We start from the raw sequence: 27,964 nt of genomic DNA, 5'->3' as shown, positions 1-27,964 counted from the left end.
TTATCGGTTTGTTTTTGGTTTTTGGATTTTTGAGTTATAAAATGTGTAAGAAATATCATATGTTTCAGTTTTGTTTGACCTGGATTTGCAGTATTTAAAAGTTTAAATACGGTTTTAGTTTGGTTTAAATGGGATCAACTAGATTGATCAGCTCGATCTTAATATATGCATAATTGAACACGGAATCATGATGAATGCACATACCGATGACGTTCAACTGGTACAACTTTACAGGCAATCGATTAGTGCAGAAAATGTAAAGCAAAAGCTGATAAAAATAACGGAAGAACATTTATTTCCAGTGAGTGTAATTATTATTAATATAGGACCACCGTGTATGGGTATGGCTTCAGGAAATTTGAAAATTCCCATGCTGAAACATTCAAAGTCTTTTTGAGTCCGCCAATACACACCTTGTATAAACGAAGCTATTCTTGTTTGAAGAGTCCTCCAAATTACAAACAAAATAAACAATGAAAAGTCTGCACGTTAGTCTTTAGACGAAAACATATTTAAGTTTGCATGATATTAAGATTCAAAAAAAATCTACATTAAGCAAAATGAATGCTTTAACCAAATAAAAAGAAAACAACAGATAGATAACCAAATAAGAGTTATATGATATAGACTTATACCTTAACATAATTAAATGAGTGTTGATATTTCTTGTACCAAATAACAAACACCAAACACATGCAATCTTATAAAAAGACCACAAGTGTATTTACTCATGAACATGACACTTTTCTTGTAACTGTAATGAATTAATTATGATTAGTTGCGATATTATCCAAATTACTGAGTCCCTCGTTGAATGGCGGTGTTTTGGTCGATTAAACTTCTTTGTAGTAGGCTGATTTTTGGTGCAAGTTAGGAAATACAAATATCCGATGCTCTCGCTACATATCAACAATAAGCAAAATATTAAAACTATTAATTGTTGGAAAGAAATAAGTGCTGCACTCATTTAATGGTTAAATCAAAATTTAATTAGTCGACGTTGAAAGCAAAATAGTTTAAGAAAATTAGCATAGGGGCATAAATTGTCCGGTCTATTCTTCTGCTATATAATAGGAAGAATAATTATGCGGCTATTCCGGAAACTTATACTTAATTTTGTTTATTGTAAGTGTTAGTTGGTGGTGGGAACTAAACTTTTGGGCTTAATCATGAACCATGAACTATACAAAGCTGTCTTTTGGCCGTTCGTTCTTTTTCTTTATTCAGTATAAGTCTAGTCATCTCTCTAACTAAAATGTATATATTAAAATTTACGAGTTAGTTACCAATTCATCAAATAAAACCCTTCAAAATGCCAAAGGGTTTCGCCGCTTGTTAAGTTGAGTATAAATTAGAAGTGCCTAATTCCTCTTGCGCCGACCCTAAATGTTCTTGACAAATTAGAAAAACATGACAGACAAGTTTAGCTTGTTTCTTAAGTGAATTAGCTATGAAGTCCTGTCCTTGATACCGATTGTAATAATATATATGTGGAATAGTCGAGTAATGAACATAAATAATATTTTTTTTTGTACCAAAAATAAAAATAAAAAATCATGTTGCTTTGTTTCCTCGTTTAAGTTGACTTTACAAGTTCGTCTTGTCACGATAGTTGAAAACTAATCTGCAACGAAGAATATTTCGGTTGCCGTATCAAATGCAACATGTATCGCGTTACCAATAGATTACGCTGTTAATCTTCCTTATGCGTAAAGATAAATAATTAACTCGACACCTAACTTATATTAATTGAGAACTATAAAGACTATGCAACATATTTTGTGGTAGATAAGACCATAATATTCTCTCAGTTTTTTTTTTTTTGTAGATAAACGTATAATTTTTGGTTTATAGAAATTAGAATAGTAATAGAAGATTTATCCTAACTCTAATATTTTTCCTTGGTAATTAAGTTCCGAATGTAAATGCTTTATTAATTACTATTTATCTAAAATTAGTAAATATATAATTTTTTAGAATTTTTTTCAGCCAAAGTATCAAAAAAATCTCTATAAATCTAATGAATATTTTATCTTCTTCTAATAATAATATTTTTTGCCATGTGGATTATTAGCTTTAAAAGAAAATCTTCCAAATCAGCAATCAAAGAACTTGTCAAACAACTAAATCGCCGTTACCTAGATTTATAAAAATCACCCCTTTGATTGCTGAGTGACCTCGTCCCCGTCACGCCTTTTTTCTTAAAGAATAATTTAAGAAAAAAATAATAATATCTCGTCGTCCTTTTAGGCTTTCTCCGATTGTTCTTAATATTCCTCCAAACTTTCTCTCAATCTCCGTCAAAATAATCACTCTCTCTTTGTTTTTTCTCACAATTCTCCGAACATGCGTTTGCTTTCTTTATTCTCTAATAAACCTAGTAAACTCTTCTTCTTCGTTACTACTATATAATATAGCGGAGAGTTTTGGAACCAGAGAGAGGTTTTACGTTTTTCTTATTTTATTTCTCTCCATGGGGATTCTTTGGGATTCGTTTCTCTTGTTACTTGTGTCAACGTTTGCTCTGTTCTTAGTTAGGATCCTGTTATTCAAAACTGGATTGATTTACATGGTCAAGTTATGGCGTAGGAAGATCATCGACTGGTTTCATGTTTACCAATTCTACAAAGTCCCAGAATTCAACGACAACGTTCAAGAGAATCATCTCTACCAAAAAGTCTACATGTATCTAAATTCCTTAAGCTCGATCGAGAATTCTGATTTCACGAACCTCTTCACCGGGAAAAAGTCCAACGAAATCATCCTCCGGTTAGATCGGAACCAAGTCGTTGGCGACGAGTTTCTCGGCGCTAGAGTTTGTTGGATTAACGGAGAAGACGAAGATGGAGCGAGGAATTTCGTTTTGAAGATTCGTAAAGCTGACAAACGGAGAATTCTCGGTTCTTATCTCCAGCATATACATACAGTATCTGATGAGCTTGAACAGAGGAACACAGAGCTTAAGCTTTTCATCAACGTCGGAATCGATGATCATCTGAATAAGAAGAAGAAGAAGAACGGACGGTGGAGATCGATTCCGTTTGATCATCCTTGTACCTTCGACAACATCGCCATGGAAACGGATCTGAAGAACAAAGTCAAATCTGATCTCGAATCTTTCCTCAAAGGTAAACAGTATTATAATCGTCTGGGCCGTGTTTGGAAACGGAGTTATCTCTTATACGGACCTTCCGGTACCGGAAAATCAAGCTTCGTCGCAGCAATGGCGAATTTCTTAGATTACGATGTTTACGATATAGATCTCTCCAAAGTAGTTGATGATTCAGATCTTAAGATGCTTCTGTTACAAACCAGAGGCAAATCAGTGATCGTGATCGAAGATCTAGATCGACACCTCTCGACGAAATCAACGGCTGTGAATTTATCTGGGATTTTGAATTTCACTGATAGTATTCTCAGCTCTTGCACCGCCGATGAACGGATCATGGTGTTTACGATGACTGGGAAAGAACAAATTGACCCGGCTATGCTTCGACCGGGTCGGGTCGACGTACACATTCATTTTCCCTTATGTGATTTCACGGCGTTTAAAACGCTCGCTAATAACTACTTAGGTGTTAAAGAGCACAAGCTTTTCTCTCAAGTTGAAGGAATATTTCAAAACGGTGCGTCTTTGAGTCCCGCCGAGATCGGAGAGTTGATGATCGCGAATCGTAACTCGCCGACTCGTGCATTGAAGCATGTCATCAATGCTTTGCAGACTGATGGTGATCGGAGAGGAACTGGACGACGTTTGCTTTTAGAAAATGGTTCGAGAAAGTCGACGTCGGAGGATGTTTCTGATGATATGAGTGGTTCGCTTTGCGGCGGTGGCGGAGGAAGTTCGCCGGCGGTGAAGGAGTTTAGGAAGTTGTATGGGTTGTTGAGAATTAAAAGTAGTAGAAAATCTGGATCGTTCGATGTGGCTCGAGAGATGAGGGACGGCTAGTGATTAAAAAGTTTTTAAAAGTCAGCAGCCACGTGGGTTGGTTTTATTGGTTGAGAGAGAGTCTGGACAAAAAGCGTAGACTAGAGAAAGTTGTTACTCTGTTTTTATTGTTTTTGGGTTTTAGTTGATGTACAGAAGTTTATAAGATTTTGCTTTTGAGTCCCCAAAGTATGAGATTCTGAGTTTTGAGCACTTTGTAATTGAACATTTTGGGCCGGTTGTAAAACAAAAGCCCATAGCGTTAAGCGGATTAATAATTTTAACGGAATGACAAATATGCCCTTCATGGTAACAGCGTCAATAACACGCTTTTCGGTTCATCATTATAAGATTTTGTGTCATTAATACGAAGCTCCGTCTTCTTCGCCGAGCGTCGTCGTCGTCTTCTAGGGTTTATCTTTCTCGTCGTCGTCTCTTCAGATTCTTCAAGGTAAATTGAATATCTCCCTCAGAAGATGAAGATTTATCGAATCATCAAAGATACTTTGCGAGCTCTTCGAGTATAAATGTTCTGATCTTTGTTGTCTTTGTTTATGTTGATCACAATTGGTGTTAGGAATTCGATTGCTTTTGCAAGAATGAGACATGTGTACGTTGGGAATTTCGACTATGATACTCGCCATTCGGATCTTGAAAGATTGTTCAGCAAGTTCGGGAGAGTGAAGCGAGTTGATATGAAGTCTGGTAAAACGTTTTCTTGCACTTGTACTCCTTATGGCGATCAATCTGCTGTGTTGTAGTCTCTGTTTGATTCTGGAATTTGAGAGCTTCTCAGGCATTATTGATTGATACTTTTTCTACTGAAGCATGAATTAGTGTTAAGAGTGTGGAGAGAATTCAAAAGGAACCATGACTGGGGTTGTGTTTAAGAGAGGGATTCTCGTATGTAAGTGTTTGTTTGGTCGCAGGAGCTTTCTCTAAAGGAGCATGACTGTGTTTCCTCTTTTCATGGGATTGCCAATTTCTTCCTGCAAATAGATTCCTACATTTTCTCATGCCTACCGTTATGATGTTGTGCCCACAATCTTCGCTGAGCCTACAATCTATTGCCTTGTTTCTTCACGCCTTTCATGTCAGAATGGTGAAGCAAGGCTTAGCAACCATTCAGAATTGAACAGAAATTTGGATTTTATTACCTTTTCATAGGCTACATTCTACAACTGCACATCTACATCTTTATTTACTACTCTACATCGAACGCCTCTACTTCTTATGTACACCAGCCTTCACATTGATGCAGGTGTTGTATATTTATTTAGTTTTTGTCTTTCTCTAGGTGAAAAGGTGTCTTCTAATCGACTAACTCCTGCATTGCAATTTCTGTGGGCTGAAACAGTTTGTCAATGTATATGCTCGCTCTTCTTATCTTGAGTTTTTGTTTTCTTGCAGGTTATGCTTTTGTGTATTTTGAGGATGAGCGCGATGCTGAAGATGCAATCCGTAGGACTGACAATACCACTTTTGGATATGGGCGACGCAAGTTATCAGTTGAATGGGCCAAGGTATCTTTTTCTTCTTTTTAAAAATTAATCTTATGCTCTGATATTTTCAGAGAGCTCTAAGTTTCTTTTGGCTTTCAGGACTTTCAGGGTGAACGTGGGAAGCCTCGTGATGGAAAGGCAGTCTCGAATCAGAGGCCTACAAAGACACTCTTTGTCATCAACTTTGACCCTATTCGCACAAGAGAGCGTGATATGGAGAGACACTTTGAGCCATATGGTAAAGTTCTCAATGTTCGCATGAGGCGCAATTTTGCTTTTGTTCAATTCGCAACCCAGGAAGATGCAACCAAGGCTCTTGATTCTACACACAACAGGTAACAACAAACCTGCTTAGTTAGTACCTATTTATCTGACATGTAGTGATTGATCGAGTGGTAATCCCTTACATTGATTATCCTCTCTTGGCAGCAAATTACTGGATAAGGTTGTTTCTGTTGAGTATGCCTTGAGGGAGGCTGGTGAAAGAGAAGATAGATATGCTGGCAGTCGAAGAAGGAGATCTCCTAGCCCAGTGTATCGGAGGCGTCCTAGTCCTGATTATACCCGTCGTCGCAGTCCTGAATATGACAGGTACAAGGGTCCTGCTCCTTATGAAAGACGTAAGAGTCCAGATTATGGGCGTCGCAGTTCAGACTATGGTAGAGCAAGAGCTAGGAGTCCGGGCTATGACAGAAGGTAACAGTACTTGGCTTCTGAATGGTCAATATCCTTATATATAGTGTTATGTGCTACTCTAATTGTCTGATTTTTCTTTTCTATTTTTTAACAGCCGGTCCCCGATTCAAAGAGCAAGAGGTTGAAGATGTTGTTGGGCGATGGATTTTTAGAATGTATGGGCATGGTACAAAAACAAGTTCTTAGTACTGAGTCTTTACCGCTTATGACTTGAACCGTATGTGCTTTGCACTCTATGTGGTGTAGAAAGTATTAGTAGCTTATAATGGCAATGATCTCTTTTGGAATTGGAATAGTTTCAAGGCAATCCATTCAGTTTTTCAGGATCAAGAAATCATTACTTCATTTTATATTCAGAAACATTTATAGGTTTTGTAGAAGTAAAAAGAGAATACACAAGAAAGGAGGACGATCATTCAAGGCATAGAAGAGAGATTGTGATTACATAGTTCTTGGGTGAGTGCTTTCTCCAACCAAGTTTCGGCGTCTTCCATCATCTCAGGGCTTAACCGAACCATGAGAACGCAGAATTCGGTTTGGTTAAGAGCACCATCTCCATCGAGGTCTCCTTCTCTAACCATTCCTTGAGCATCTTCCTTGCTCATACCTTCAATTCCAAGTATCCCTGAGTTTCGTCTTAGAGACTCAGCTGTGATGAGATGTCTCTCTGGATCCGCAAGCAAACTGAAACCTTTGCATAACTCTGATACAAACTCTTCAACATCCATCTTCTCCGCCATAACTGGTAACATATCTTCGTATTTGGTCTCCATCTTCGTGGTACTAGTAGTTTCTAGTAACATAGATTTCTCGGTTGGTTCCATTAGAGGAAGACAATGGAAGAGAGAGAAGAGATTTTGGTGAACTCTTTTGATTAGTTCCAAAGGGATATATAAGTGAGTGGCGTATCTGTACCGATGTGTTTGTCACGTTCGTGTGGCCTAAAACTCTCTCTTGAATCGCAGCCGTTGGATTCTGAAAGTTGAAATAATGAACGGCTGATATTCATTCCAAGATAAAATGCGATTTCGTGAGTAGGGAGGGAAGCAGCTGATTATTAGGTGGTTTCGTGGAAAGTTCGAATGGGCCGTGAATACGACGCATTCCCACTCCCATATATTGTTATCAAAAGAAAGACAAGACAATGGTAAGTTTCGGAGAAGTTTCGTTTCTTGATTTCTTCCGTCGTGTCTTTCAATTATTTACTTCAATGGAATTGGATTCTCTTACAATAATAACGACATGTCGACATATAATAAAATATCTCTTTCTCCGTCCAAGCCTTAACTGATTTGATGTAACGGTAATTTCTCGTCTGAATTTGAGATGTGACTATTATGAAAAAATATGAACTAAGTAGTTGTTAACTGGATATAAAATTGCTAAGAGAAAGGTAAAATGATCATTGTGGCTTTTTGAACCAACGACCGAGGACATGTTAGAAGCCTACATAACCATCTTAGCAATGGCCAATGGTTACGTAGTTACTTTAGCTGCCTTATTGATGGCCCGGGCTTATTGATTTTTCCAAGTGATCGATCTAGAGAGTATATCACACTAACTTCTATATCGATAATAGATATGATCATATGAATAATCCTTTTATGAAAACACTTATACAGATAGAAGAAGCGATGAATACATAGTTACATAGTGCATACCATATACCATATATGCAACACTCGAGAGATTCGTATTCACATATTCTTCTACCCATACATAACGCCGTGATTTATATACTAATTAATCAACAAACCAAAATGAAAAACCAACCCAAATTATCATCAAACCAAACTACAAAACATTTAGAAAATAAATATTGATTTTAACAAAAAAAAAAAAAAAAAAAAAAGGAAAGGAAGAATAAAAAGACTATGTTGTGTTAGCTAAGTTCTGACAACTTTAACTAAAGTAACCCATGTGAGGCAAGAGATCATAAAAAGAGAATTAGAAAGCTAATTTCATAATCTCCTTTTGATCATTTTGCTTCACCATGAAGATCCTCCTCCTGTAGTACTGAACATCCCACTCCAATATCCATTATTAGGGCTTGAGTTATTATTATTATTATTATTTCCATGACTCTTCTGTTGTTGATTATCATCATGATCAACTTCTTGTGTTATGCTTGATGAAAGCTCCTTCATTTGATCCCCAAATGGAAACAAAACTCTACCTTGTTGGTGATGATCACTATGAAGAGCTTCAGACCTATTGTTGCTATTGTGTCCAAGCCCTTGATGATCGGTAGAGAAGGAGAGATTACTTGGCTTGTAATCCACCATTGTTGGAAACCCTGAAGAAGTGTAAAGCACAGTGTTTGAATCCATCATTGAACCGGAAGGCATGAACGATGAGTTAATCCCTGATCTTGAAGAAACATTAACTCCGGTTCTTAAAAGTTCAAGAGCTGAAACAGGAGACGACGAGGAACCATAGACAGAAGAAGATGATGAAGGCTGCTGCTGATGAGTTATGTTACCATTTCCCTCCATCTTAGGCATCTGAAGAAACTGAGACATATGGACATGATGATGATGTTGATCTTGCATGACTGGGAAAGACAACAAGTTGAGATCTTGTGATGACCCTTTCGATTTATTATGGATTTGGTTTGAGAAGAGTATTGGCGGGTTTAGATCTGGAAGTGAAGATGGTATTGTCTGAAGGATGTTTGATGAAGAAGATGAAGATGATCTCTTGTTCTTTCTTGAGCTTCCTCCCACAGGAACATTCCTAAGAGATCCACCTTCGGTCCAATACCTTCGACAACCTTTGCAGAAGTATCTTGGTTGTGTGAGACTATAGTTGTTGTAGTAACAAAACTTTGTGTTGGTTGAGTTGCATCTTGGACAATTTAGTTTCTCTTGTGGTCTTGCTTTCCTCTCCGCCACAACCGCCGTATTGTTATTGTTGTTGCTTACGCCGGAGACGGTTGCTCCAGCAGTTGAGACGCCGTTAGATGTGAGAATGGTGTTTGGCCTTGCATTGGATGTGGTGTTTGGTTGATGTGTGTTGTTATTAGGAATCATGATCTGCTCCATTGGTTTAACGTTCATCATTTCTTGAAAACCCTAAAAATTTGAATTTTAAAGAGTTAATTAGAGCTTAATTGAAACCCAATGTACATGTATATTAATTATGTATAGACCATAATTGATACATAAGTTATATAATAAGCTAATTAAAACATATGGTTAGTTCGCACGATGCTTTGCAATTTTAAGCACTAATTAAACAGAAAAATGAAACATGAACATTAGATTTTCCTTATTAGATATTCTATAGAACTATGTATATAGGATCTCGTGGAAAACGAAAATAGATGAACACCAAGAACAAAGGGTAAATACAAATCATGACTTTCTTCTAATATCTCCATTAGTTTCTCAAATATAATTAATGATTAATAACATGAAAAGGCTGAGAAAAAGTGTTTTTGAGCTATAATATACAACAATAATAATTTTCCCATGCAAATTAATTATTCATAGAAAGATGTGCAAACAAACTGAAATACGTATATCTCCAATCTCTATAACCACAAACACATATGCACACGGATATATGCATATAAACAAGTATGAAATCTTTCACGGATAGGGAAGAGAGTAAGAGAAAGATAAGAGAGAAAAAAGGAAGAAGTAGTTAATAGGAAGAAGAAGAAACAAAAGAGAAGAGGCAAAGGAAGATCTTTTAAGCACCTGTGTCCACTTCGTAGCGTCCATGACTTCCGACAAAGAGAAAGCCAGAGAGAGAGAAAGAGAGATGTGTGTGGGTTTTGAGTAAAGGCCAAAGAGAAGAATGTTTTTGGAGGACTTTTTTTTTTTTTTTGCCTTTTCTTTGTTTGTGAGTGATGGCTCTTCTATGCGTTGCCTTTCACTTTATGGATGATGAGAGCCAGCGAAGAAGACGGAGAAGAGAAGAACCCAATTTTTAACTTATTATCTAAGAGAATATAGCTTATACATAATACATGAATTGGTTCGAGTAAACAAAAAAATCGGTTCTAAGAAAACTATATATAGTTCAATTATGATTTGTTGAACTAAATAAAAAATATCTGAATATATAGTTTTTTTTATATAAAAATGATAAGAAGGCGAAATGAGTGGTTATTTGTTTTGCCATTTAGATTATCAACATGAAAAGATATTTGATTTAGAGATTATATTATGTTTTGTAATTTCATAATTGTCATCCGTCTAATTCGGGAGAAAACTATGGACTAAACTTTTAAGAAATTTCGGTTATAAAAAGAATAAAGGTAGGGAAAAAAGAGAAAGTTGGGTTTGTTGATTTTGACTAGTGATGATGTCTCGTGACCGCTCTCTCTTGCTAGCTCTTTCTGGTCCCTCTTAAAAAATATACTTTTCTAAGAGAAAAAATCGTGTGTAAGGAATTATGTCGTCTTGCTAAAATATAATGGATATAAAACTCTTATGTGTGTATCATAATGCATAGTGTGAGTGGAACTATGAGTTGTATGCTATTTCTCGGCCTCCCATTTTGTGATTGGATACTATTTGTTGGCCATATGGTCCATCAAATCGCCTAGCTACATTTTTAAAATCCCAATACCATACCTATTTGTATATACACCACATGTCTTGCGTACATGTGATTAGTGGCTTTGACACCTAAATTTAGCTCGACAGAACTTTTACTATATCTCTATATTCAATATATATATATATATATTACACTGATACGATCTCCATTTTATAAAACCGATGAGATTCGTTAATCGTTGAAAATCCAAAAACCAAAAGAATGATTAATTATACTGTTCTGTAAGGTTTTTGTTTCACTTACACAATTTTAATCTTTTTCTAAAACAAAAATCTATGTTTAGTTATTAAATAGATTTGAAGACTGTGTAAGTGAAAAAATTAAGACTGTTCAGCTATTAATTGTTTTGTAAAACAAAAATCTATGTTTAGCTATCAAACTAACATGTTGTAATGGTAGTGTTTTTAAGACTGTTTTACAATTTTGCAATTAAATATTTCTAAAATATAATTTTATCATTCTATTATTCATATGTTTGTTTGATTACGACATTACATAATGTTACCAAACAATACCAATATCTAGTTACATTTATTTTAGCAATATATAACTTTTTAGATGTAATCAAAGGATCATTACATCATAGATATCTAAAGTTAAGTACGATTTGAATAAAGCGATAAAGATCAACATCTAATTAACATTGACACAAAAGCATCTTATTCAAAACATAATGTGAAATATGTATGTATTAGACGGAAAATTCACGAGAAGCATATAGTAAAACCGTGTGAACCTTCTAGGTACATGATTCAACATGAGTTATAAAAGCAAAATTAATCGTCATTTAAAAAACCTGATATACTACTTTTTTGTAATGAATGAATTGACTCCTTTATATCAATTCATAGATTCATTTGGCTACAATTATACAACGAATAATAAAATAAAAAGAAATCCAAGTGAAAAAGTTTATAAATAATAAAATACAGTACTAAAGTAATAGATTGCATCTATAAGGAATTTTCGAGGAGGAGAATTTTGAAAAAGAGAAGGAGGGAGGAGAAGAATTTAGAAAAGAGAAGACCGACAGGAAGCGACAAAAAGGAGGTGGAGCTGGGTCCCACTATTCGTGGCGTGATTGTGATTTTATTTTATTTTTCTTTCTGGATGTTGACATCTGTCTTCTCTTACCCAACACCTTCTCCCACCCAATAAAAAATCTCTTTCCCCATCTTATCGTGTCGTTTTACTGTTTCAGCTTTACCTTGGCTGCCGTTTTGCTTTAAAGACTTGTCAATTGCCACATGTCCTTCTAGTTGTTTGGTTTAGTCGGTTCGCACATTTTTTCCCATTTAGATATCAAAGCTTCATAGATATTTTGGGCTCAATATTAAAGTTGGCCCAATAAGATATTTAGTCATCACGTTAGAGGCCTAATACTATCAAAAACAGAAAACGACATTGTTTAAAAGTGTGGCGGAATAATGATCTAACTAATACTATACAGTATAGTCTATACTAATGAGATTATCGGGCCCGGGTGGGCCTCGTCGTTAGTTTATCTTTTAAGCCCAAAATAGTGCATCCTCTTTGTATTTATCTCTTGTTCTTTGAAAGCATTTATCGAAAGATCATCAAAAAAAAAAACATTTATCTTCTTCCTCAAATTTCTTCAACTAAGTATAAGGCCTAATGGGCCTCATAATTAGTATCTCGTTTAAGGCCTATTTCTTTAATAGCTTGCTTGTATTCATTCTCTTTGTCTTTGGTTTCTCTGTAAACAATCGATCGAAAGATCAATGAATTAAACTATCATTGTTTGAACAAACCCAATCCGGGTCTATCAGAAGTAAGTGACGAAGAGGATGGGAACACATGTAGCACCATGGAAGCAGCTTCTCTTTGGCGCCATTGAAGCCAATTCTCATCTAAGCCACTCTTCTTATGTTCAGCTCGTATGTCTCTTCTTTTTGATTTTTGCTGAATTTTTCTTCATCGGGAGATGTTGTTGATGTTTTTGCGTGTGTATGTTTTCAGGCAACGATTGGTTTAAATGGACGGCCTTCGAATCGTACCGTCGTATTCAGGTGACACAAATGCCTAATTTCTCTGTTCCAGTTGTCAAATTTTGATTTGTTTGGTGTCGGTTGATAGGGGATTTGAAGAGAACAGTGACAGGATTCAAATCAACACCGATCTTCGCAGTCGTAAGGTCTTAGTTATCTTTTCAGATTATGTTGTAGCTACTTGCAGATTTGAGCTCTCTTTGATTGATCCTGTAAAAATCCCTGTTGCAGATTGAAGAGCTTAAGCATTGTCCTTTTTCTGAGGTAAGAAATTATTTGGATTATACATTATGGATCGAAGAATCATGCGTTGATTGATTCTACTGTGGTGGTGGTTGTTTTTTCCCCAAGATGTGTTGGTATTTCTCGGATACTTGGGAGCAATTCCGGATCAATGGAAGAATTGAGGTCATTGATGCGTCCAATCCTGACCAGACCAAGCTTCAGGTTTTATGTACATTATTACAATTTAATATTAGTATTTTGGAAAGGAAGAAACACTTTGTTTATTTTAATTGCTTTGATTTATATATAGCAAAGAGAGAAAGCTTGGTTTGCTAATTCTTTAAGGTCAAGGCTTATCTACGTCTGTCCTACTCCCGGTAGTCCTTGCAACAGCGAGCAATCAAGCCAACAAGTTAAATTAGATCCTTCAAGTGGTCCAGTTCCTGAATACTGCCTGCTGCTTCTAGAGCCAGAAAAGGTTCTGTTTTTCATGTTTTTTAAAAAATCCTTTCTTTCTTGACCTGTTGTCCTCTATGTAGAAGCAGGTTTTCATGAAATGATTTCCCTTTAATGACAGGTTGATTACTTGAATCTGAAAACTAATCAGAGGCTTTTCTTTTCTTCCATGGCTACTGGAACTGGAGAGAAGTGCTGGACTTCAGAAAAGGTTAACCCATAATTAAACTTTTAATGTCTGAGAGAAGAATTTATTATTTGTGGATTTCCCTTATGTGGTACATACATCACACTTTGTAGCAATTCATAATCCTTTTACTTTTACTCTTCACTTTCGAACATCGCATTCCGCCATATAATTAAAATATCTGAATAAAAGAATCTTACTCTTTTTCTTCTATACCATAGTCTCTATCCCTTTGAATGACATTTCATATGTTCTACAATAATGAATAAGGGCAAGGCAAATGGATGTATGTAGTTTTCTTTCCCTGCTTGTTACCATAAAAAATCTTCCTCTGGAAAACTACTTCTCTGTCACCATTTGTTAATTTCAATGAAGCTAGCACTTTGGTAGATCTGCAGGAGGATGAGGCAAACTCTCTTGCACCTTCTTGCCATTTTTCACTATAAACATTGTGCTCATTCCCCATGTTTGATGGATGTCAAAATGACAATGCAATAACCAGAGCCCTATTCATTATGAAAGGAAGATTTTATCAGCAAATGTCATATGTGTTGTGATGTTTAGGAGTTTTGTGAAGAAGAATACCTGGATTGTTGGCAACAAACCGAATTGCCGCCCAACCTCCTACTGGGACTCCAATAGTGTTCAAGTAAGGAGGATCCTCCAGGTTAAATTTTGCTGTTTGTTGATCATAGTTTCCTGTGCCATAGCCAATGACATAAAAGCTGTGTCCATGAAGATGAATTGGATGATTTTCTGTTGTGAGTGTGCCAGTATTCTGGAAGATGATTTGTATCCTGCTCCCATACTCGAAAACTATTGCTCTGGTCCCATTTGCAGCCTGCGTGTCATTGGCTATGTCATTGGGTGCCCCATTGACAAAGTCATAGGCTTTTTCCGGCGTGGTTGGGAAATCTAAAGTGAAGTAACCTTCCAGTTGCTTGTAATATGCTTCCAAAATCGAGACTTTAGGTTCGATGAAGCTTATGTTGTTCATTGAAGCTGCTAGTCTTCCTTTTCTGGGCCCTTGGCACTTGTTGTTTGGATTTTCAGAGTTGCATTTGTTTACATTTAGCCCGATTGTGATAAAGAGATGAGCGTCAATGTTTCTTGGAACATCAACTGCATTTAGACTTCTGAGCCCATCCATGACAGTCTTAACAGCAATATTATCATTGAAAATAGGTAACTTAGCTGGTACTGTTACATTGTTAGGCAATGCACCAATGTATTGGAAATTAGCTATTGCTGATGTGTTTTGAAACTTGACGTTCTTTGCAGACTCGTACGGACCCATGGCCATGGAGTATCTCCCAACGGTTTGATCAGCTGTGACAAGAATGTTCATTGTCTGTCCAGGTACAAGCATCACACGCTCTGTTGTATAAGGCTTGGTGTATTCGCCATCTACTTCCACTATGGTCAACCTGTGATTAGCTATGGTGAAGAAGGTCTCCATGTTAATACCAGCATTTATCAGTCTTAGCAGGTATATCTTCCTTGGTACTATCTGAATCTCATAAACATCTGAAAAACAAAGACATAATACACAAGAATCAGGAATCTGTTTTCTCGTTGTAAATTAATCATATCATTTTTCATCTGATATTTATTACCTTTAGAGGAGCAATTGTAGTTAGGTCCTGGTTGACCATTAATTGTGAATGCATCTGCTGGAGGAGGAGGTCCTCCACTTTCCAGTACATGTTGTTCAAGCTCTACCACGTTCTTAAGCCAATACTCTCCTAGATTTATTAGGAGACAAACAAGTTCAGTGATACCAAATAGTGAATGAGACTAACTTTATTAAGAATAAAGATTACCTAGGAGAATTGTATGCTCGTTGAAGGGTTTCTTGAATGGGTAAGGAACAGATGCTTTAGGATATACAATAAGCGGACCATATACTGTAGCTCTAAGCCAAGAAAAGTGTGCATGCCATAAAAATGTGCCCTTTTGTTGTGCCACTTTGAAGTTGTATGTGAAACTTTGTCCACTCTGAATTGGACATTGTGTGATATAAGATGGACCATCATACCAACATGATCGTTTTTGCTTAATACCATGCCTGCGCATAATAGAAACAAGTTTTGTTAGTCTAGAATTCGTTTAAAAAGCATTTATATTTTATGTATATGTGTATATGTACATCGGCATACCAATGAATTGTGGTATTATAGGGAGTCATGTTGATGACTTTAATGACAATTCTGTCATCTTCTTGAGCAGATATCGCCGGGCCAGGGAATTTCTTGTTGACTGTTACAATCTCGTTTGTTTGGCATAGCCTGGTGAGTCTTATTGTTTGTACCTGTTAGAAAAATCAGTGACACAACAACAGACCACTGTTTAGAAATCTGAATACAGAGAAAAGAAAAAGAAATAGGCATGCATGAGATGAAAACTGTGTTCAATATTGATTCTAATTTGAATAGGAAGTTAACATTTTGCGTTGCTGATACCTTGAATTGGTAGAATCTAGTTGCAGCGCCAATCCTGCCAATATTCATTACTTGAAGAGTGAACAAGAGAAAGCTAAGCCGGAACAAGGACGGGACAGCTGAACTGGTCATCTTGAATGGAAAGAGACAAGGAGATTTGAGGTTGAAAGATACTGCTTAATGCAACTGGTTTTTATAGCGTCTGAAGGCGAAAAATAGGAAATAAAATAAATAGAGTTGAGGAAAAGTTTCATGATTTGGAGAGTTGGGAACAGAGACATTAGTGATTATAAGGTGTTGGGAAAGCGTGACTTGTTTCTTGACCCCAGCGTGAGATTGAAGGCAACACACGAGTTACTATAAAAGGAGAAAGATACTCTTAGTTAGTGTCTGCTCTTTGATTTTGAATCAGTAAAAGCTTTATACATTATGATGCAGGATTCTCTACCAAACCGCTGACTGATCTGGACCAACCCGGTGACCTAATGACTATTTCTTTTGACAGGTCGTTAATCATCAACTTTAGGATCAGCCGGGATTAGTGAGGTGCATGATTTAGCATGATTAGAGAGTGTTTAGTAGGGTCGTGTTGGGGTTTTTTAGAGTGTTGAAAGAGAAAGAAGAAGAAAGAGTAAGAAGGGATCAAGCTTCTTGGTCGGAAGTTTGGATGGTCTTAATTCTTTATTGGTCGTGTCATCATCAAAAGTTCGTGCACGCCTTCATTTGCCAAAGAGAACTCTTATTTATTTATTTTTTTTTTTTCTTCTAAATTTTGTTTAATTTCTGAATTTTTTTTTCCTTATATTGTAAGACCACTGATACTGATATTTACGTAAATTTCTTATTTGATTTTTAATTACGTAAATTTCTGATATTTACGTGTTTTTTTTCCATTAAACAACACAACAGTCATCATAGTTAGCAAAGCCAACACAAGTGTGTTCCTTATTATTTGCGGGTCTCAACACTTCTTCTTAGCAGCAACACTTCTTATTTGCGGATCTCGTGACAATTTATTTACGTTTTGGCTACAATAATCAAAATTCACAATTTCTATCTTCACAATACACATTAAATTAGGGAATTATAATTTTTACATCATAAAAATACACATACAATAAGGAGGCCCAATGAGATATGGGCCTAAATGAGATATAGGATCCAGCTCAAACCTTCTGGCTTGGAACGAGGGTCCGGTGATCCTCGTACTGGTAAGTTGTGTAGCACAATCGGAAAAAAATAGTTGTGGTCTAAGATTTGAGTTTTCCGTTAAAACCAGTGATTATGCCGGAGACGAGTCACGTCGCGATCTCACTGGTCACAGATCGGATCGATCATTTGCCTCTCCGGCAACTCAGATCGGAGATCGTTCCTCCAGCTCCGACTCGATCCCAATCTTCTATTGATTGGCTTCCCGACTTCGCTAATTACTCATGGCTTGCTTACGGAGCATCCACTCTCGTCGTCATCTCTCATCTACCTTCTCCTCTCCGCGGCGAAGATTCCACGAACGGACCATTTTTCCGTCAGATTCTAGAGGTTTCCGGCGAACCAGTTACTGCAGTTTGCTGGTCTCCTGTAACGCCGTCTGTAGGCGAGCTCGCTGTTGGCTCTGGGAACTATATCTTCCTCTTCGCGCGTGATTTGAAAGGTAAGCCTCGATACATCTTCCTTGTTATTCTTCGGTCTTTGGAGTTCAGTTTTTGAGCAAATGGTTTGGATTGTGATACCATTGGGTTACGAGAGAATGGTTATCCATCTTCTGGGTTCAATTAGTATAGTGATATATTAATGTGTCTTTATCTTAAATTTGTATGTCTTTACTCATATTCAGGTTCTTTTTGTTGGAGTCAGAATGCCATACTGGTGCAGGAAACAATAGTTGAAGCGATTGAGTGGACAGGATCCGGGGATGGGATAATAGTTGGTGGAACTGATATTGTTCTGTGGAAGAGAAGGAACCAATCTTGGGAAATAGCTTGGAAGTTCTCTGGGGATCACCTTCAGGATCTGGTTTCCTCCACCTGGTCATTCGAGGGTCCTTTTGCCACAGCAACTTCTTGGAGGAAGTTTCCAGCTGAGTGTGACGACGCAGGAAAAAGTGTCTTGGCCTATTATAGTGATGGTGAATCATATCATAACTTTGAATTGCCTCATCCTCAGAGAATATCCATGATTCAGTGGAGACCGATGGCTGCAGAACAGTCTGCAATAGGTATAGGTAAATCAATGAGGAATGTGCTAATGACATGTTGCTTGGATGGGGCAGTAAGGTTATGGTGTGAGGTAGATGGTGGAAAGACAAAAAAAGGCATGAAAGATGTGCCTGATCATAAAAAATCGTTTTGCGTGGCAGCTGTGATAGAGATAAATCAGGTCTTGGATGGCTGTTTGGGTAGAGATTTATTTCTTTTTTGGGGAACTCGTACAGGGGGTATATTCAAAACCATCGAAGGTACTAATCAAGTTTTTTCTATGGAAAAGTACGATAATGAGAATGTTGGAAAATGTGAGTGGTTGGTAGGGTATGGCCCTGGAAATTTTGCTACTTTGTGGGCTGTCCATTGTCTTGATGACATCTCTCCTATGAGGTTTCCACGAGTAACATTGTGGGCGAAACAAGAATCAAATGAAATTGGTGCAGGATCACTCTCTCTAGCGAGTGCTACAGGTTCTTCTGATCGATTACCCCTTAAGAAAGTTTCTGTATTGAGAAATAACCTTTATGGCACACCACTTATCTGCTCGTCGATTTATTTATCTCCGCAGAATACTGTATATTGGTCTTCCTTGCACACAATAAAGTCACATGACTCGGAAGATTCATCCCCAAATAAATCCAGTTTATTGAAGTGCATTGATGGAAAAGTATTATATCTTGATGGTCATGGTGGGAAAATCCTACAGGTTGCCTCTGATCCTTTTGTATGTGAGGCGGGATACACTGCTTCCCTGGATTCTAATGGTCTGATAATAATCTGCTCCTCTAGTGTTTATTTGAACCGGACTATTGAGCATCCTATATCTGTTGCCTCTTGGAAGCCTTGTGGACGGCTACAAAATCAAGAGTTCAGATTAAAGTACACAAGTTTATGTTGGGCACCTTCTTCATTGAAAGATGAGAGATTTCTACTTGTGGGACATGTAGGAGGCGTCGATTGCTTTAGTGTAAGGAATTGTGGGAAAGGTGATGACGGTTATCTAACCCATTATATATGTACCATACCGTTTACGGTTAATAGCCCTTTGCAGAGTGGTCCGACCAGCATATTTGCAAAACCTCTGTCTAATTCTTGTGGAAAGACATTTAAAAGTAACAGATTTTTGCTCCTGAGTGTATGGATGAAAGAGAAACGGTTTGATGCTCTGTCATGGAGTGTAACCTTACATCATTTTGATACAGCAGGAAGTACCTGCGATTGTCATTTTCATGATTTTGATAGTATTGGATTGGGAAAGTGGTTGTTCGAAGATACTTTTGCTGGCAAGACGAATTGCCTTGCTATTAGATCATGCTCTTCAGAAATACCTGAATCTCACCGTGAGGATGAAGTTACGAGTTTTGCTGTGGTCAATCCAAGTGGGAGGGATCTAGAGAATGGTGTGAACAGTGAAAGTCAAGCTTATACTATTGCAACTGGTCAAGCTGATGGCTCTTTAAAACTTTGGAGAAGTAGTTTTCAGGAAAGTTCAACACCTTCCGGTCTGTGGGAGCTAGTTGGCATGCTTACGGTTGGCCAAAATCCTGTCAGTGCTATATCTCTGACTGATTCGGGACACAAGATAGCAGCCCTCTGTACAGAGAGTCATTCAAAAGCTGCCCGCGCAGTTAGTATATGGGAGATTGTACACCTTATAGATTCAGGGGTTTTCATACTAGAGGATAAGGTACATGTTGATGCAGAAGTTGTTGCTGTAAGATGGTCAACTACGGGTAATGATCAGCTATTACTTGGAGTTTGCACACAGATTGAGATGCGGGTGTATGGTATTGCTCGGCAGCCTTGCAAAAGTACCAGTTTCGCGGCCTATGATTATTCTTCAGAGGCACAGATTTGGCAATGCTTCGCTGTTACTCGTACATTTTCGGCTATACATGATTTATGGTGGGGACCCAAAGCCATGACTTGTCTTGTTCACAATGATTATATTAGTCTACATGGTCAATGGCTGGCTGTTGTTGATAAGAAGCAAAAGATTGATAACTATCCAGAAATATTTGCATCCAATCTTCCCAACTTAGTAAATGCTACAGAAGAAGGCAGAGACTCTGAATTCTTATCTGATTCTGGTACTAATGATATCAACGAAGCTGATACCACATCTACTAGCAGAGGTTGTATTCCTCTACCTTCAACTAGTAATGCAATTGATGACGGGCAAGTCAATAGTATGTCACTGATTGGGACCGCATATGGCTCAAATACTATTGATGACATTATGAGCATGGGACATATGGTGGAGAAGTTAGGAGGTGCTTTACCACTTTATCATCCTCATGCCCTCCTTGTAGCTATACGTTCAGGTAAAATGCTGCTAGTGTTTTCTGGTTTTCCCTTCTTCAGTCAATTCTGAAACTAAGCTGTTTAGCTTTTATTTAGCTTTCCTGTCTTATTTTTCCTTCGTGCAGGAGCATAATCTGTGTCATGCGGTTAATTTTACCTTAGCTAAAGATTGTTAACTCTGATGTGTTCAGGCAATTGGAAACGAGCAAGTGCAGCTCTTAGACATCTTGCTGAATATATTACTTCAAGTGATACCTCCGAGAAGGGATATGCTGTAAAGTCAGTTCTTTGTCCAGATATCCTTTTGTCAAAATATTATGAAGGATCTCTCTCCAATGGCCCAAATCCTAAGGATTTCCAATGGGGTGGGACGTCTGGTTCAATGCTACAGTATTCGCAGTTTCAGTCAGGGTTGCAGTCAAAATTTAATATGGAATCGTATAGTCCCAATTCACCTGCAACAGACTTGGAATTTAGTGGCTTCTGCGAGCAGCTCAAGAAGTTATCAGATGAAGGAAATATTTCCAGGATAGAAATATTGCAATATTTTGCAATTGTTGACCTTCTTTGTGAAATTAGTAACCCACATTCTACGTCTGTCTATGCAAGTCTTGATGAACCTGGGAGAAGGTACGATAGTTCTTCAAACTTTTTTAATTCTAGTTTACGAAATACCAATGAAATATGGTGTTTTCCATGAAATATGTTCCATTGAGCATGTTCGTATTTTCCTTTAACCTGTAAAGACTGAAAGATCACATTTATGTTTAATTAGCAAGGCCACATTGCTCCCTTGTTCAAAAAAAGAAAGAAAAAAAAAAATCTAGCTGGTTTGCGGCTTCTTATGTTCACATTAGTTACCAAATATTGATCTGAGAGTATTGTAGTACTGGGGGCAGTTTTTCGCTTTGCTTCTTGAATGATACTTTATGCTGCTTGGTATTCATGGAATTTTGTGTTCTTTCTGCTGTGTAGATTTTGGGTCACACTTAGGTTTAAACAGCTATTCTTAGCTCGAAGTTCTGGTAAAACAGCATCTCTGGAAGAGCTTGATATTGACTCTAGTATGATAGGATGGGCTTTTCACTCAGAGTCTCAAGAAAATTTGTCTGGTTCTCTTTTGCCCAATGAATCATCATGGCAACAAATGCGATCACAGGGTTTTGGATTTTGGTATTCAAATGCAGCACAATTGCGATCACGGGTAAGTTTTCAAATTTAGTGCTTGGTCCACACTAGCTATGCAAGGACCCATGTACTAATAGTCTAATACTCATATTTATCATGCTTTTCTTTCTTTAATGATATTCTCTTTTGATACCAACAAACAGAGGGTTAAGAAAATAGATGTGCCTCACTTATTTTGATGCTATTTCGTTTCTGTAGATGGAGAAACTGGCCCGACAGCAATACCTGAAGAACAAGAATCCTAAAGATTGTGCGCTTCTCTATATAGCTTTAAATAGAGTTCAAGTTTTGGCTGGTCTTTTCAAATTAAGCAAGGATGAGAAAGATAAACCCTTGGTGGTTTTTCTTTCACGCAATTTTCAGGTTGTGTACACAAACCATATTCTTGTTGGGATTCTAGGGTCTTTTTCACCTTTTTTTCTGTACAACTTCTGGCATCTAGGATATCATATTGAGTAACATGTCTCCTTATTTTTACAGGAAGAGAAAAATAAGGCAGCAGCCTTGAAAAATGCATATGTACTAATGGGTAAACACCAACTGGAACTGGCTATAGGTTTCTTTCTCCTTGGAGGTGAAGCTTCATCTGCAATAAATGTTTGTGTGAAAAATCTTCAGGATGAGCAGCTTGCGCTCGTAATTTGCCGGCTTATTGATGGGCAGGGTGGGGCCCTGGAAAGTAATCTTATAAAGAAATATATACTCCCATCTGCTGTTCAGAGAGGAGACTTTTGGCTAGCAAGCCTTCTTAAGGTGGTTATAATTGTTTGCAAATATTGTTATCTTGTCAAATACCTTTCTTGCTTGGTGTTACAAATTATGACTATGAAGTTGTCCCTGGTTTATACAGTGGGAATTAGGAGAGTACCACCGGTCAATTCTTGCTATGGCTGGGTGTCTAGAGAACCCTGCTACTGAGAGCTCTACTGTTTCTTCAAATCACGTCTCTTTTGTGGATCCTAGTATTGGCCTATACTGCCTCATGTTGGCAACCAAAAATAGTGTGAAGAACGCATTGGGGGAAAGAACTGCCTCAACTCTTAGTAGATGGGCATCCTTAATGGCTGCTACCGCCTTCAGCAGATGTGGGCTCCCGGTAAATCATATCAGAAACTAGAACATGCTGTGTGCTTTCAAATGACATAGGATCTAGAGTACTTCTTCCATAATTTGCATGTTTTTACCAAGGCACCATGTTGAAAGCTAAGAACAAATTTTATAGGGAAGAAACTACCTTTTTTTATAAGTCGTTTTAGCATCAAATGATTATCCTTATCTGCATTTTAAAGATCTCGCAGCGTACTATATATCCTGTAGATTGTGATGTTTTTTTTTTTTTTTTTTTTTTTCTGAGATTGAGTTTGGTTTTCCGTGCGGTCAGATCTGAATTTATCTTCTTTTGAAAATTGTTAGCTCGAGGCGTTAGAATGTCTTTCACCATCTGCCAGCGGTCATGGTGGGACCCATCAGACTAGCGTTCCAAGTAACGGTCAGTTGCATACTACACAAGGTGTTTTTGATCACTCTGTTCCTCATTCGTCGAATTGGGTATCAAGCGGTGTTTCATCTACTGTGGACACTCATTTTAGATTGGGTTTAGCCGTCCAGTTCCTCTCGATGATCTTACGGGAAGCAACTGCACCCTTAATGAATTCTGAAGTTGTTTCATGTGAGAAATTCTCACGATTTCAACATAAGCTACAAACAGCTTTGGAGCAATTTCACCAGAGATTTTCGCTGTCTGCATCTTACCTACGTAATATGGTATGAGGTCTCCACTACTACTGCTTGCACATCATATTAGTTTTCTCAGTTGAACTAATTTGACAACGCAGATACTTTGATTGCTATCTGTAATCTAATTCTTTGTTTTTGTCGACAGATGATTCTGTCAGCATACAACCGAGGGTTACTATCCATGGGACACAATATATTTCAGGAAAATAGTTCCTCAGGACTCTCAGACGACAAGTCTCACACAGATGAAGATCTCCTCCAGTATTCAGCGTTGTCTAAATTGATTCTAAAAGCGACTGATGAGAAATCATTGGTGTTATCACGTATCATTGCTGCGTGCAGTGTCACTTGCTTACACTCAGTGCCATGCTTTGAGGAAAACAAGGTGTCATCTGGACCTGATCCAAAGTGGTCCAATGCTTTGCGGTTTTACTTTCAAGGAATTCTGGAATCGTTCTCTAATTTAAGAACTTCTATAAGGCTGTGCTTGGGCTCCTCTGTGGAAGACCTGAAAACAAAACTTGCAGTTGTTCTTGATTTAGTCGAATATTGTTTGAGACTCGCAATGGCTTGGGTTCTGGGAGACGTGCATTGTCTCTTTCGAATGGTTCAGCCCCTTGTGATATCATATTTTAATGGGCATATGCCTTATGAGGTTGACCTGGAAAGTGTGAAGAGAGTATACCACCAGGAAGCTTCTGTTAGTGTACCAGATGCATCAGATGTAGGAGTTAATTCTAAGTTCAGCAGTGTTGTTGAGAATCACGGAGTTGGCTATCCAGTATACTCAATTCCAGAAGATGAAAGATGTCTGGTAACACAAGCTTGTTTCTGGAAGCATGTTTCAGACTTTGTGAAACTTAAGCTGGTATCTATTTCGATCAATCTAGATGATGGTATTTCGAATAGTGGTTCCGCTGAAAATTTTGATGCCCAGACATCATTGGACTCCAGTGATGACATTGTATGCGTAACGGAGAAGATAATGTCTGTTCTGGGAAAAACACTGATTAGCACCCTAGCTCAACTCTCTTCGTACCATGTAAAACAACTAGTATTAGTCTTGAAACAGAAACTAGAGAAGAGACTTCAGGTTCCTACCTTGTTATGGCTGCTCGAATGTCAGGGATCTCAAGCAAATTTTCTTAATCGGGATATCCCAGATGCAGGTGTAGAGACGGAAAAAAACGGTGACCCTGTGGTTTCTGTGAGGTTCTGGAAGCTTTGTGTTGATCCTCATTTACTACACGAAGCTTTCTTGTTAGAAAATTTTGACATATTTGAATGGTCAAAATCTAAACCATTGGAAGATTGGAGCGATATGTACAGAGAAGTAATCAGGAAGAATGAGCTCTATGTGCCATGCAATCAAGATGGTCGAAGTAGTAATGAGGTGGCTTCACTTGCAAACCACGCTTCAAATTCTTCACCAAAAGCTGCGGTAACTGCCAATGAAAACTCTGCGTTCCAGAACCCCAAAGAAATCCATAAGAGGACCGGGGAGCTTATAGAGGTACCTATTTTTCTTACATTGACGAACAAGTCACTGATATTGTTGAAACTTTCTTATCTTTTGAGATCGAGTATTCTAATCTTTATAACAGGCCCTTTGTATCAACGCCATTAACCATCGGCAAGCTGCATTAGCTAGCAACCGCAAGGTCAGTATATCGTCGTAATTTGCCTTTACCACTTGTTCTATCTTTAATTTCCTGTGAAATTCATAAGTTTTTGTAACTTGCCATATGCTACGCACCAAAACTTTAGATATGCAAAGATGAGTCTGCATCCTGGAAAACATCCATTAACCTTTTATCTGTATCCTGCATTCTTGCATCAGTATCTCGAGATAAAATTTTCAGATGATATTGCATGTCCCATATGAAGACCAAGTTTATGTCAATCTGTTGTTATTTTGTTGTTGCAGTGTTTTATTATGCTTAGTGGTAATGTGGCAGGAGACATAGACACATCCCTAAATGTGCATTCGTGACATGCAGGGTATAATTTTCTTTAACCTAGAAGATGGTGATTCTTCCCAAAATCAGTCAGACTATATCTGGTCAGATGCTGACTGGCCACATAATGGTTGGGCTAACTCTGAGTCAACTCCCGTTCCAACATGTGTTTCACTCGGTGTTGGTCTTGGGGATAAGAAAGGAGCACACCTTGGGTTAGGTGGGGCCACTGTTGGAGTTGTTTCTCTTTCCAAGCCTGGGAAAGCTGACAGAGTTCCTGGCTACTCTGGGTTAGGAGCGATAGCGGATCCAGGATCATTTTTTACCCAGGTCACACATAGCTAAAAAAAAAAAATTGATAAGCCAAATGTATATTTTCTCATAACATTAAATAAAATTCACGTAGATCCGCCGGTGGTTAGGAGTCTCTGGTCTAGGTTGGGAAACTCAAGAAGAATTTGAAGAGTTTGTTGATCCTCCCCCAACAGTTGAAAGTGTTATTACGAGAGCATTCTCTAATCACCCGACAATGCCCCTCTTCTTGGTTGGCTCAAGCAACACTCACATATACTTGTGGGAGGTTTGTGCCTAAACACTTGCACCATCTGTTTTAGGAGTTCGGAGTAAATGATATGACATTTCTTATCTATCCTTGTGGATCTTATAATGCAAACCTTGCATGTTACAGTTTGGAAACGAAAGAGCTACTGCAACTTATGGTGTTCTTCCTGCTGCAAATGTTTCCCCTCCTTATGCTTTGGCGTCGATATCAGCAGTGCAATTCGGTCCATTCGGACACAGATTTGCTAGCGCTGCACTGGATGGAACTGTATGCACTTGGCAATCAGAAGTTGGAGGAAGGAGCAATATTCATCCTGTTGAATCATCTCTTTGCTTCAATGGCCATGCATCGTACGTTTCATGATCCTTGAGTCTATAAGTTCTTGTTCACTAATATGCTAAAAACACATAAGTTTTAAATTATTGCTGTCAGTCATGAAAATTACCATTATTTCTCTGTTTCTTGTTCTATTGGCTTCAGCTATTCTGTTTCTGTTATTTATGGTTGCAGAGATGTAGGATATATTAGTTCGAGTGGATCCATTGTTGCAGCTTCAGGATATAGCTCAAGTGGTGCAAATGTCGTTGTGTGGGATACTCTAGCTCCCCCTTCAACCTCCCAGGCATCTATCAATTGCCATGAAGGTCCTCCAATAATTTTTTTTGTAGAAGTGTTAGTATCATTTCCCATAATCACAACTCTTAACAAGTTTTTTTTTTGTTTTGTCCCTTTTCTTCTATGAAGGTGGTGCACGCTCTATCTCGGTATTTGATAATGACATTGGTAGTGGTTCAATTTCTCCTATGATTGTGACTGGTGGCAAAAATGGTGATGTCGGTTTGCACGATTTCCGGTTTATTGCAACCGGAAAGATGAAGAAGCAAAGGAACCCTGACGGTGGATCTTCGACTGATGGAGATCAAAACAAGAATGGGATGCTTTGGTATATACCAAAGGCTCACTTAGGTGCACACCCTAAAGCCTATTTTCACCTTCATATTCCAATTTTACCGGAAAAATATCCTGAAATTTGATTGACATTGATGCAAATTTCAGGGAGTGTGACAAAAATAGCGACAATCCCACGCACAAGTCTTTTCTTGACGGGAAGCAAAGACGGAGAAGTAAAACTTTGGGATGCGAAAGCTGCAAAGTTGATTCATCATTGGCCTAAACTACACGAAAGACACACTTTTCTGCAGCCAAACTCGAGAGGCTACGGTGGAATCATCCGGGTTAGTGAACCAAATCACCTAAAGCATAATCCTTTCATCGTATTTTCTCACAGTGGCTTTGGTTTCTTAGTAAACCAGAATCAAAGTAATGTCGGTGTATGTAATCGAATTTGGGTATGTGTTACGAATTTGGTGTAGGCTGGGGTGACTGACATACAAGTTTGTCCGAATGGATTTATAACGTGTGGTGGTGATGGCACGGTGAAGTTCGTCAGCCTCGTAGATTCTTCCTATGGCGATGCTAAATAAAAAGAAGATACATTTTCCGGGAAAGTTTTGCAGTCGAGAAAACGAGTTATTGCTACCTTGCGTGTGTTTATTGAATACGTGATTTTTTGTGATGTAGTTTTTTTCTCTATATGGTTTAATATTTGTGTATATACAAATATATTAAAGATTATGAAGCAGTAGAATCTTGAGTTGACCATAATCCAGATTTTAATTTATCTTTGACTTGACTTCAATCTATACTCGGAAATATCATCTATTTATCTTTGACATAGTTTTCGTTGACTTTGTTGCATCAGATTTAGACCAGATTAAATCGGACTGATTCCAATTAGATTGGTGTTAAGTGTAGTGCAATAGAACCGAAAATAAACATTATCAAGATTTAGTTCGTTATTGTAATTTTTTTTCTTTCTTTTTGGTGTTGGTTTGGTATTAGCTCGATATAGTTTAATAAGATTATGAAAAATTGACGGCTAGGAACCTGGCCACTATCGTATTACGTAGTGGAATATTATCTTATGGTTGATTATTA

General features: G+C 37.8%; 8 protein-coding genes, 2 long non-coding RNA genes and 1 other non-coding gene across 21 annotated transcripts; 7 read left to right on the top strand and 4 right to left on the bottom strand.

Annotated features, from left to right (window-relative positions):
• The first annotated feature begins 2,170 nt into the window (after nt 1-2,170).
• AT2G46620 (P-loop containing nucleoside triphosphate hydrolases superfamily protein) lies at nt 2,171-4,251 on the top strand. Its single transcript, NM_130227.4, has one exon. It carries the CDS (start codon nt 2,474-2,476, stop codon nt 3,947-3,949), a length of 1,476 nt encoding a protein of 491 aa, NP_182185.2. The 5' UTR covers nt 2,171-2,473; the 3' UTR covers nt 3,950-4,251.
• Nucleotides 4,252-4,257: 6 nt separating this feature from the next.
• On the top strand, nt 4,258-6,454 carry RS31a (RNA-binding (RRM/RBD/RNP motifs) family protein; the record flags this gene model as incomplete). 4 transcript variants are annotated; one of them, NM_130226.6, is made up of 6 exons in its annotated part: nt 4,258-4,379; nt 4,506-4,633; nt 5,339-5,451; nt 5,530-5,765; nt 5,860-6,126; nt 6,221-6,454. In NM_130226.6, exons 2-6 carry the CDS (start codon nt 4,528-4,530, stop codon nt 6,249-6,251), a joined length of 753 nt encoding a protein of 250 aa, NP_182184.1. In that variant the 5' UTR covers nt 4,258-4,379; nt 4,506-4,527. The 4 variants fall into 4 exon arrangements, with proteins under 4 accessions (NP_182184.1, NP_001325236.1, NP_973702.1 ...); NM_201973.6 differs by having other exon boundaries at nt 4,295-4,379; nt 4,506-5,189; NM_001337205.1 differs by having other exon boundaries at nt 4,506-5,451; nt 6,221-6,251.
• Nucleotides 4,661-5,151, bottom strand: AT2G09740. Its single transcript, NR_140593.1, has one exon. It is a non-coding gene; the product is annotated as an other RNA (long non-coding RNA).
• Nucleotides 6,420-7,001, bottom strand: AT2G46600 (Calcium-binding EF-hand family protein). The gene has a single exon (NM_130225.3). It carries the CDS (start codon nt 6,948-6,950, stop codon nt 6,543-6,545), a length of 408 nt encoding a protein of 135 aa, NP_566082.1. The 5' UTR covers nt 6,951-7,001; the 3' UTR covers nt 6,420-6,542.
• AT2G09735 lies at nt 6,893-6,991 on the top strand. Its single transcript, NR_140592.1, has one exon.
• Nucleotides 7,002-7,636: 635 nt separating the features above from the next.
• Nucleotides 7,637-10,095, bottom strand: DAG2 (Dof-type zinc finger DNA-binding family protein). 2 transcript variants are annotated; one of them, NM_001036472.2, is made up of 2 exons: nt 9,831-10,015; nt 7,637-9,200 (listed from the first exon to the last, which is right to left on the bottom strand). In NM_001036472.2, the coding sequence occupies exons 1-2, from the start codon at nt 9,852-9,854 to the stop codon at nt 8,115-8,117; spliced, it is 1,110 nt and encodes a 369-aa protein (NP_001031549.1). In that variant the 5' UTR covers nt 9,855-10,015; the 3' UTR covers nt 7,637-8,114. The 2 variants fall into 2 exon arrangements, with proteins under 2 accessions (NP_001031549.1, NP_182182.2); NM_130224.8 differs by having other exon boundaries at nt 7,727-10,095.
• Nucleotides 10,096-12,307: 2,212 nt separating this feature from the next.
• AT2G46580 (Pyridoxamine 5'-phosphate oxidase family protein) lies at nt 12,308-13,790 on the top strand. The gene is made up of 7 exons (NM_130223.3): nt 12,308-12,596; nt 12,679-12,728; nt 12,796-12,853; nt 12,939-12,971; nt 13,059-13,154; nt 13,243-13,410; nt 13,510-13,790. The coding sequence occupies exons 1-7, from the start codon at nt 12,507-12,509 to the stop codon at nt 13,609-13,611; spliced, it is 597 nt and encodes a 198-aa protein (NP_566081.1). The 5' UTR covers nt 12,308-12,506; the 3' UTR covers nt 13,612-13,790.
• Nucleotides 13,791-13,914: 124 nt separating this feature from the next.
• Nucleotides 13,915-16,886, top strand: AT2G46572. Of its 4 annotated transcripts, NR_140784.1 has the most exons (4): nt 13,915-14,760; nt 14,857-15,064; nt 15,805-15,866; nt 16,051-16,886. It is a non-coding gene; the product is annotated as an other RNA (long non-coding RNA). The 4 variants fall into 4 exon arrangements; NR_140786.1 differs by having other exon boundaries at nt 13,915-15,064; nt 16,058-16,848; NR_140783.1 differs by having other exon boundaries at nt 13,925-15,064.
• On the bottom strand, nt 13,951-16,748 carry LAC6 (laccase 6; the record flags this gene model as incomplete). 2 transcript variants are annotated; one of them, NM_130222.2, is made up of 6 exons in its annotated part: nt 13,951-14,081; nt 14,161-15,102; nt 15,192-15,320; nt 15,399-15,643; nt 15,735-15,886; nt 16,038-16,748. In NM_130222.2, 6 exons carry the CDS (start codon nt 16,146-16,148, stop codon nt 13,951-13,953), a joined length of 1,710 nt encoding a protein of 569 aa, NP_182180.1. The 2 variants fall into 2 exon arrangements, with proteins under 2 accessions (NP_182180.1, NP_001324819.1); NM_001337204.1 differs by lacking the exons at nt 15,735-15,886; nt 16,038-16,748 and having other exon boundaries at nt 15,399-15,651.
• On the top strand, nt 16,269-16,379 carry AT2G46567 (uncharacterized protein; the record flags this gene model as incomplete). The annotated part of the gene is made up of 1 exon (NM_001125066.1): nt 16,269-16,379. The coding sequence occupies one exon, from the start codon at nt 16,269-16,271 to the stop codon at nt 16,377-16,379; it is 111 nt and encodes a 36-aa protein (NP_001118538.1).
• A 277-nt stretch (nt 16,887-17,163) lies between the features above and the next one.
• AT2G46560 (transducin family protein / WD-40 repeat family protein) lies at nt 17,164-27,698 on the top strand (the record flags this gene model as incomplete). Of its 3 annotated transcripts, NM_130221.4 has the most annotated exons (18): nt 17,164-17,227; nt 17,341-17,667; nt 17,851-20,541; nt 20,713-21,151; nt 21,497-21,725; nt 21,908-22,072; nt 22,190-22,462; nt 22,560-22,805; nt 23,123-23,473; nt 23,592-24,959; nt 25,051-25,107; nt 25,447-25,734; nt 25,811-25,984; nt 26,093-26,316; nt 26,477-26,610; nt 26,711-26,932; nt 27,023-27,201; nt 27,340-27,654. In NM_130221.4, 18 exons carry the CDS (start codon nt 17,164-17,166, stop codon nt 27,448-27,450), a joined length of 7,542 nt encoding a protein of 2,513 aa, NP_182179.3. In that variant the 3' UTR covers nt 27,451-27,654. The 3 variants fall into 3 exon arrangements, with proteins under 3 accessions (NP_182179.3, NP_001323788.1, NP_001323787.1); NM_001337203.1 differs by lacking the exon at nt 17,164-17,227 and having other exon boundaries at nt 17,268-17,667; nt 17,871-20,541; nt 27,340-27,698; NM_001337202.1 differs by lacking the exon at nt 17,164-17,227 and having other exon boundaries at nt 17,268-17,667; nt 27,340-27,698.
• Between the last annotated feature and the right edge of the window lie 266 nt (nt 27,699-27,964).

This window comes from Arabidopsis thaliana, chromosome 2 (assembly GCF_000001735.4).
Source record: "Arabidopsis thaliana chromosome 2, partial sequence".
Classification (NCBI taxonomy): Eukaryota; Viridiplantae; Streptophyta; class Magnoliopsida; order Brassicales; family Brassicaceae; genus Arabidopsis; species Arabidopsis thaliana.
The sequence above is the reverse complement of the archived record's forward strand: the minus strand, read 5'-3'. Positions and strand labels throughout refer to the sequence as shown.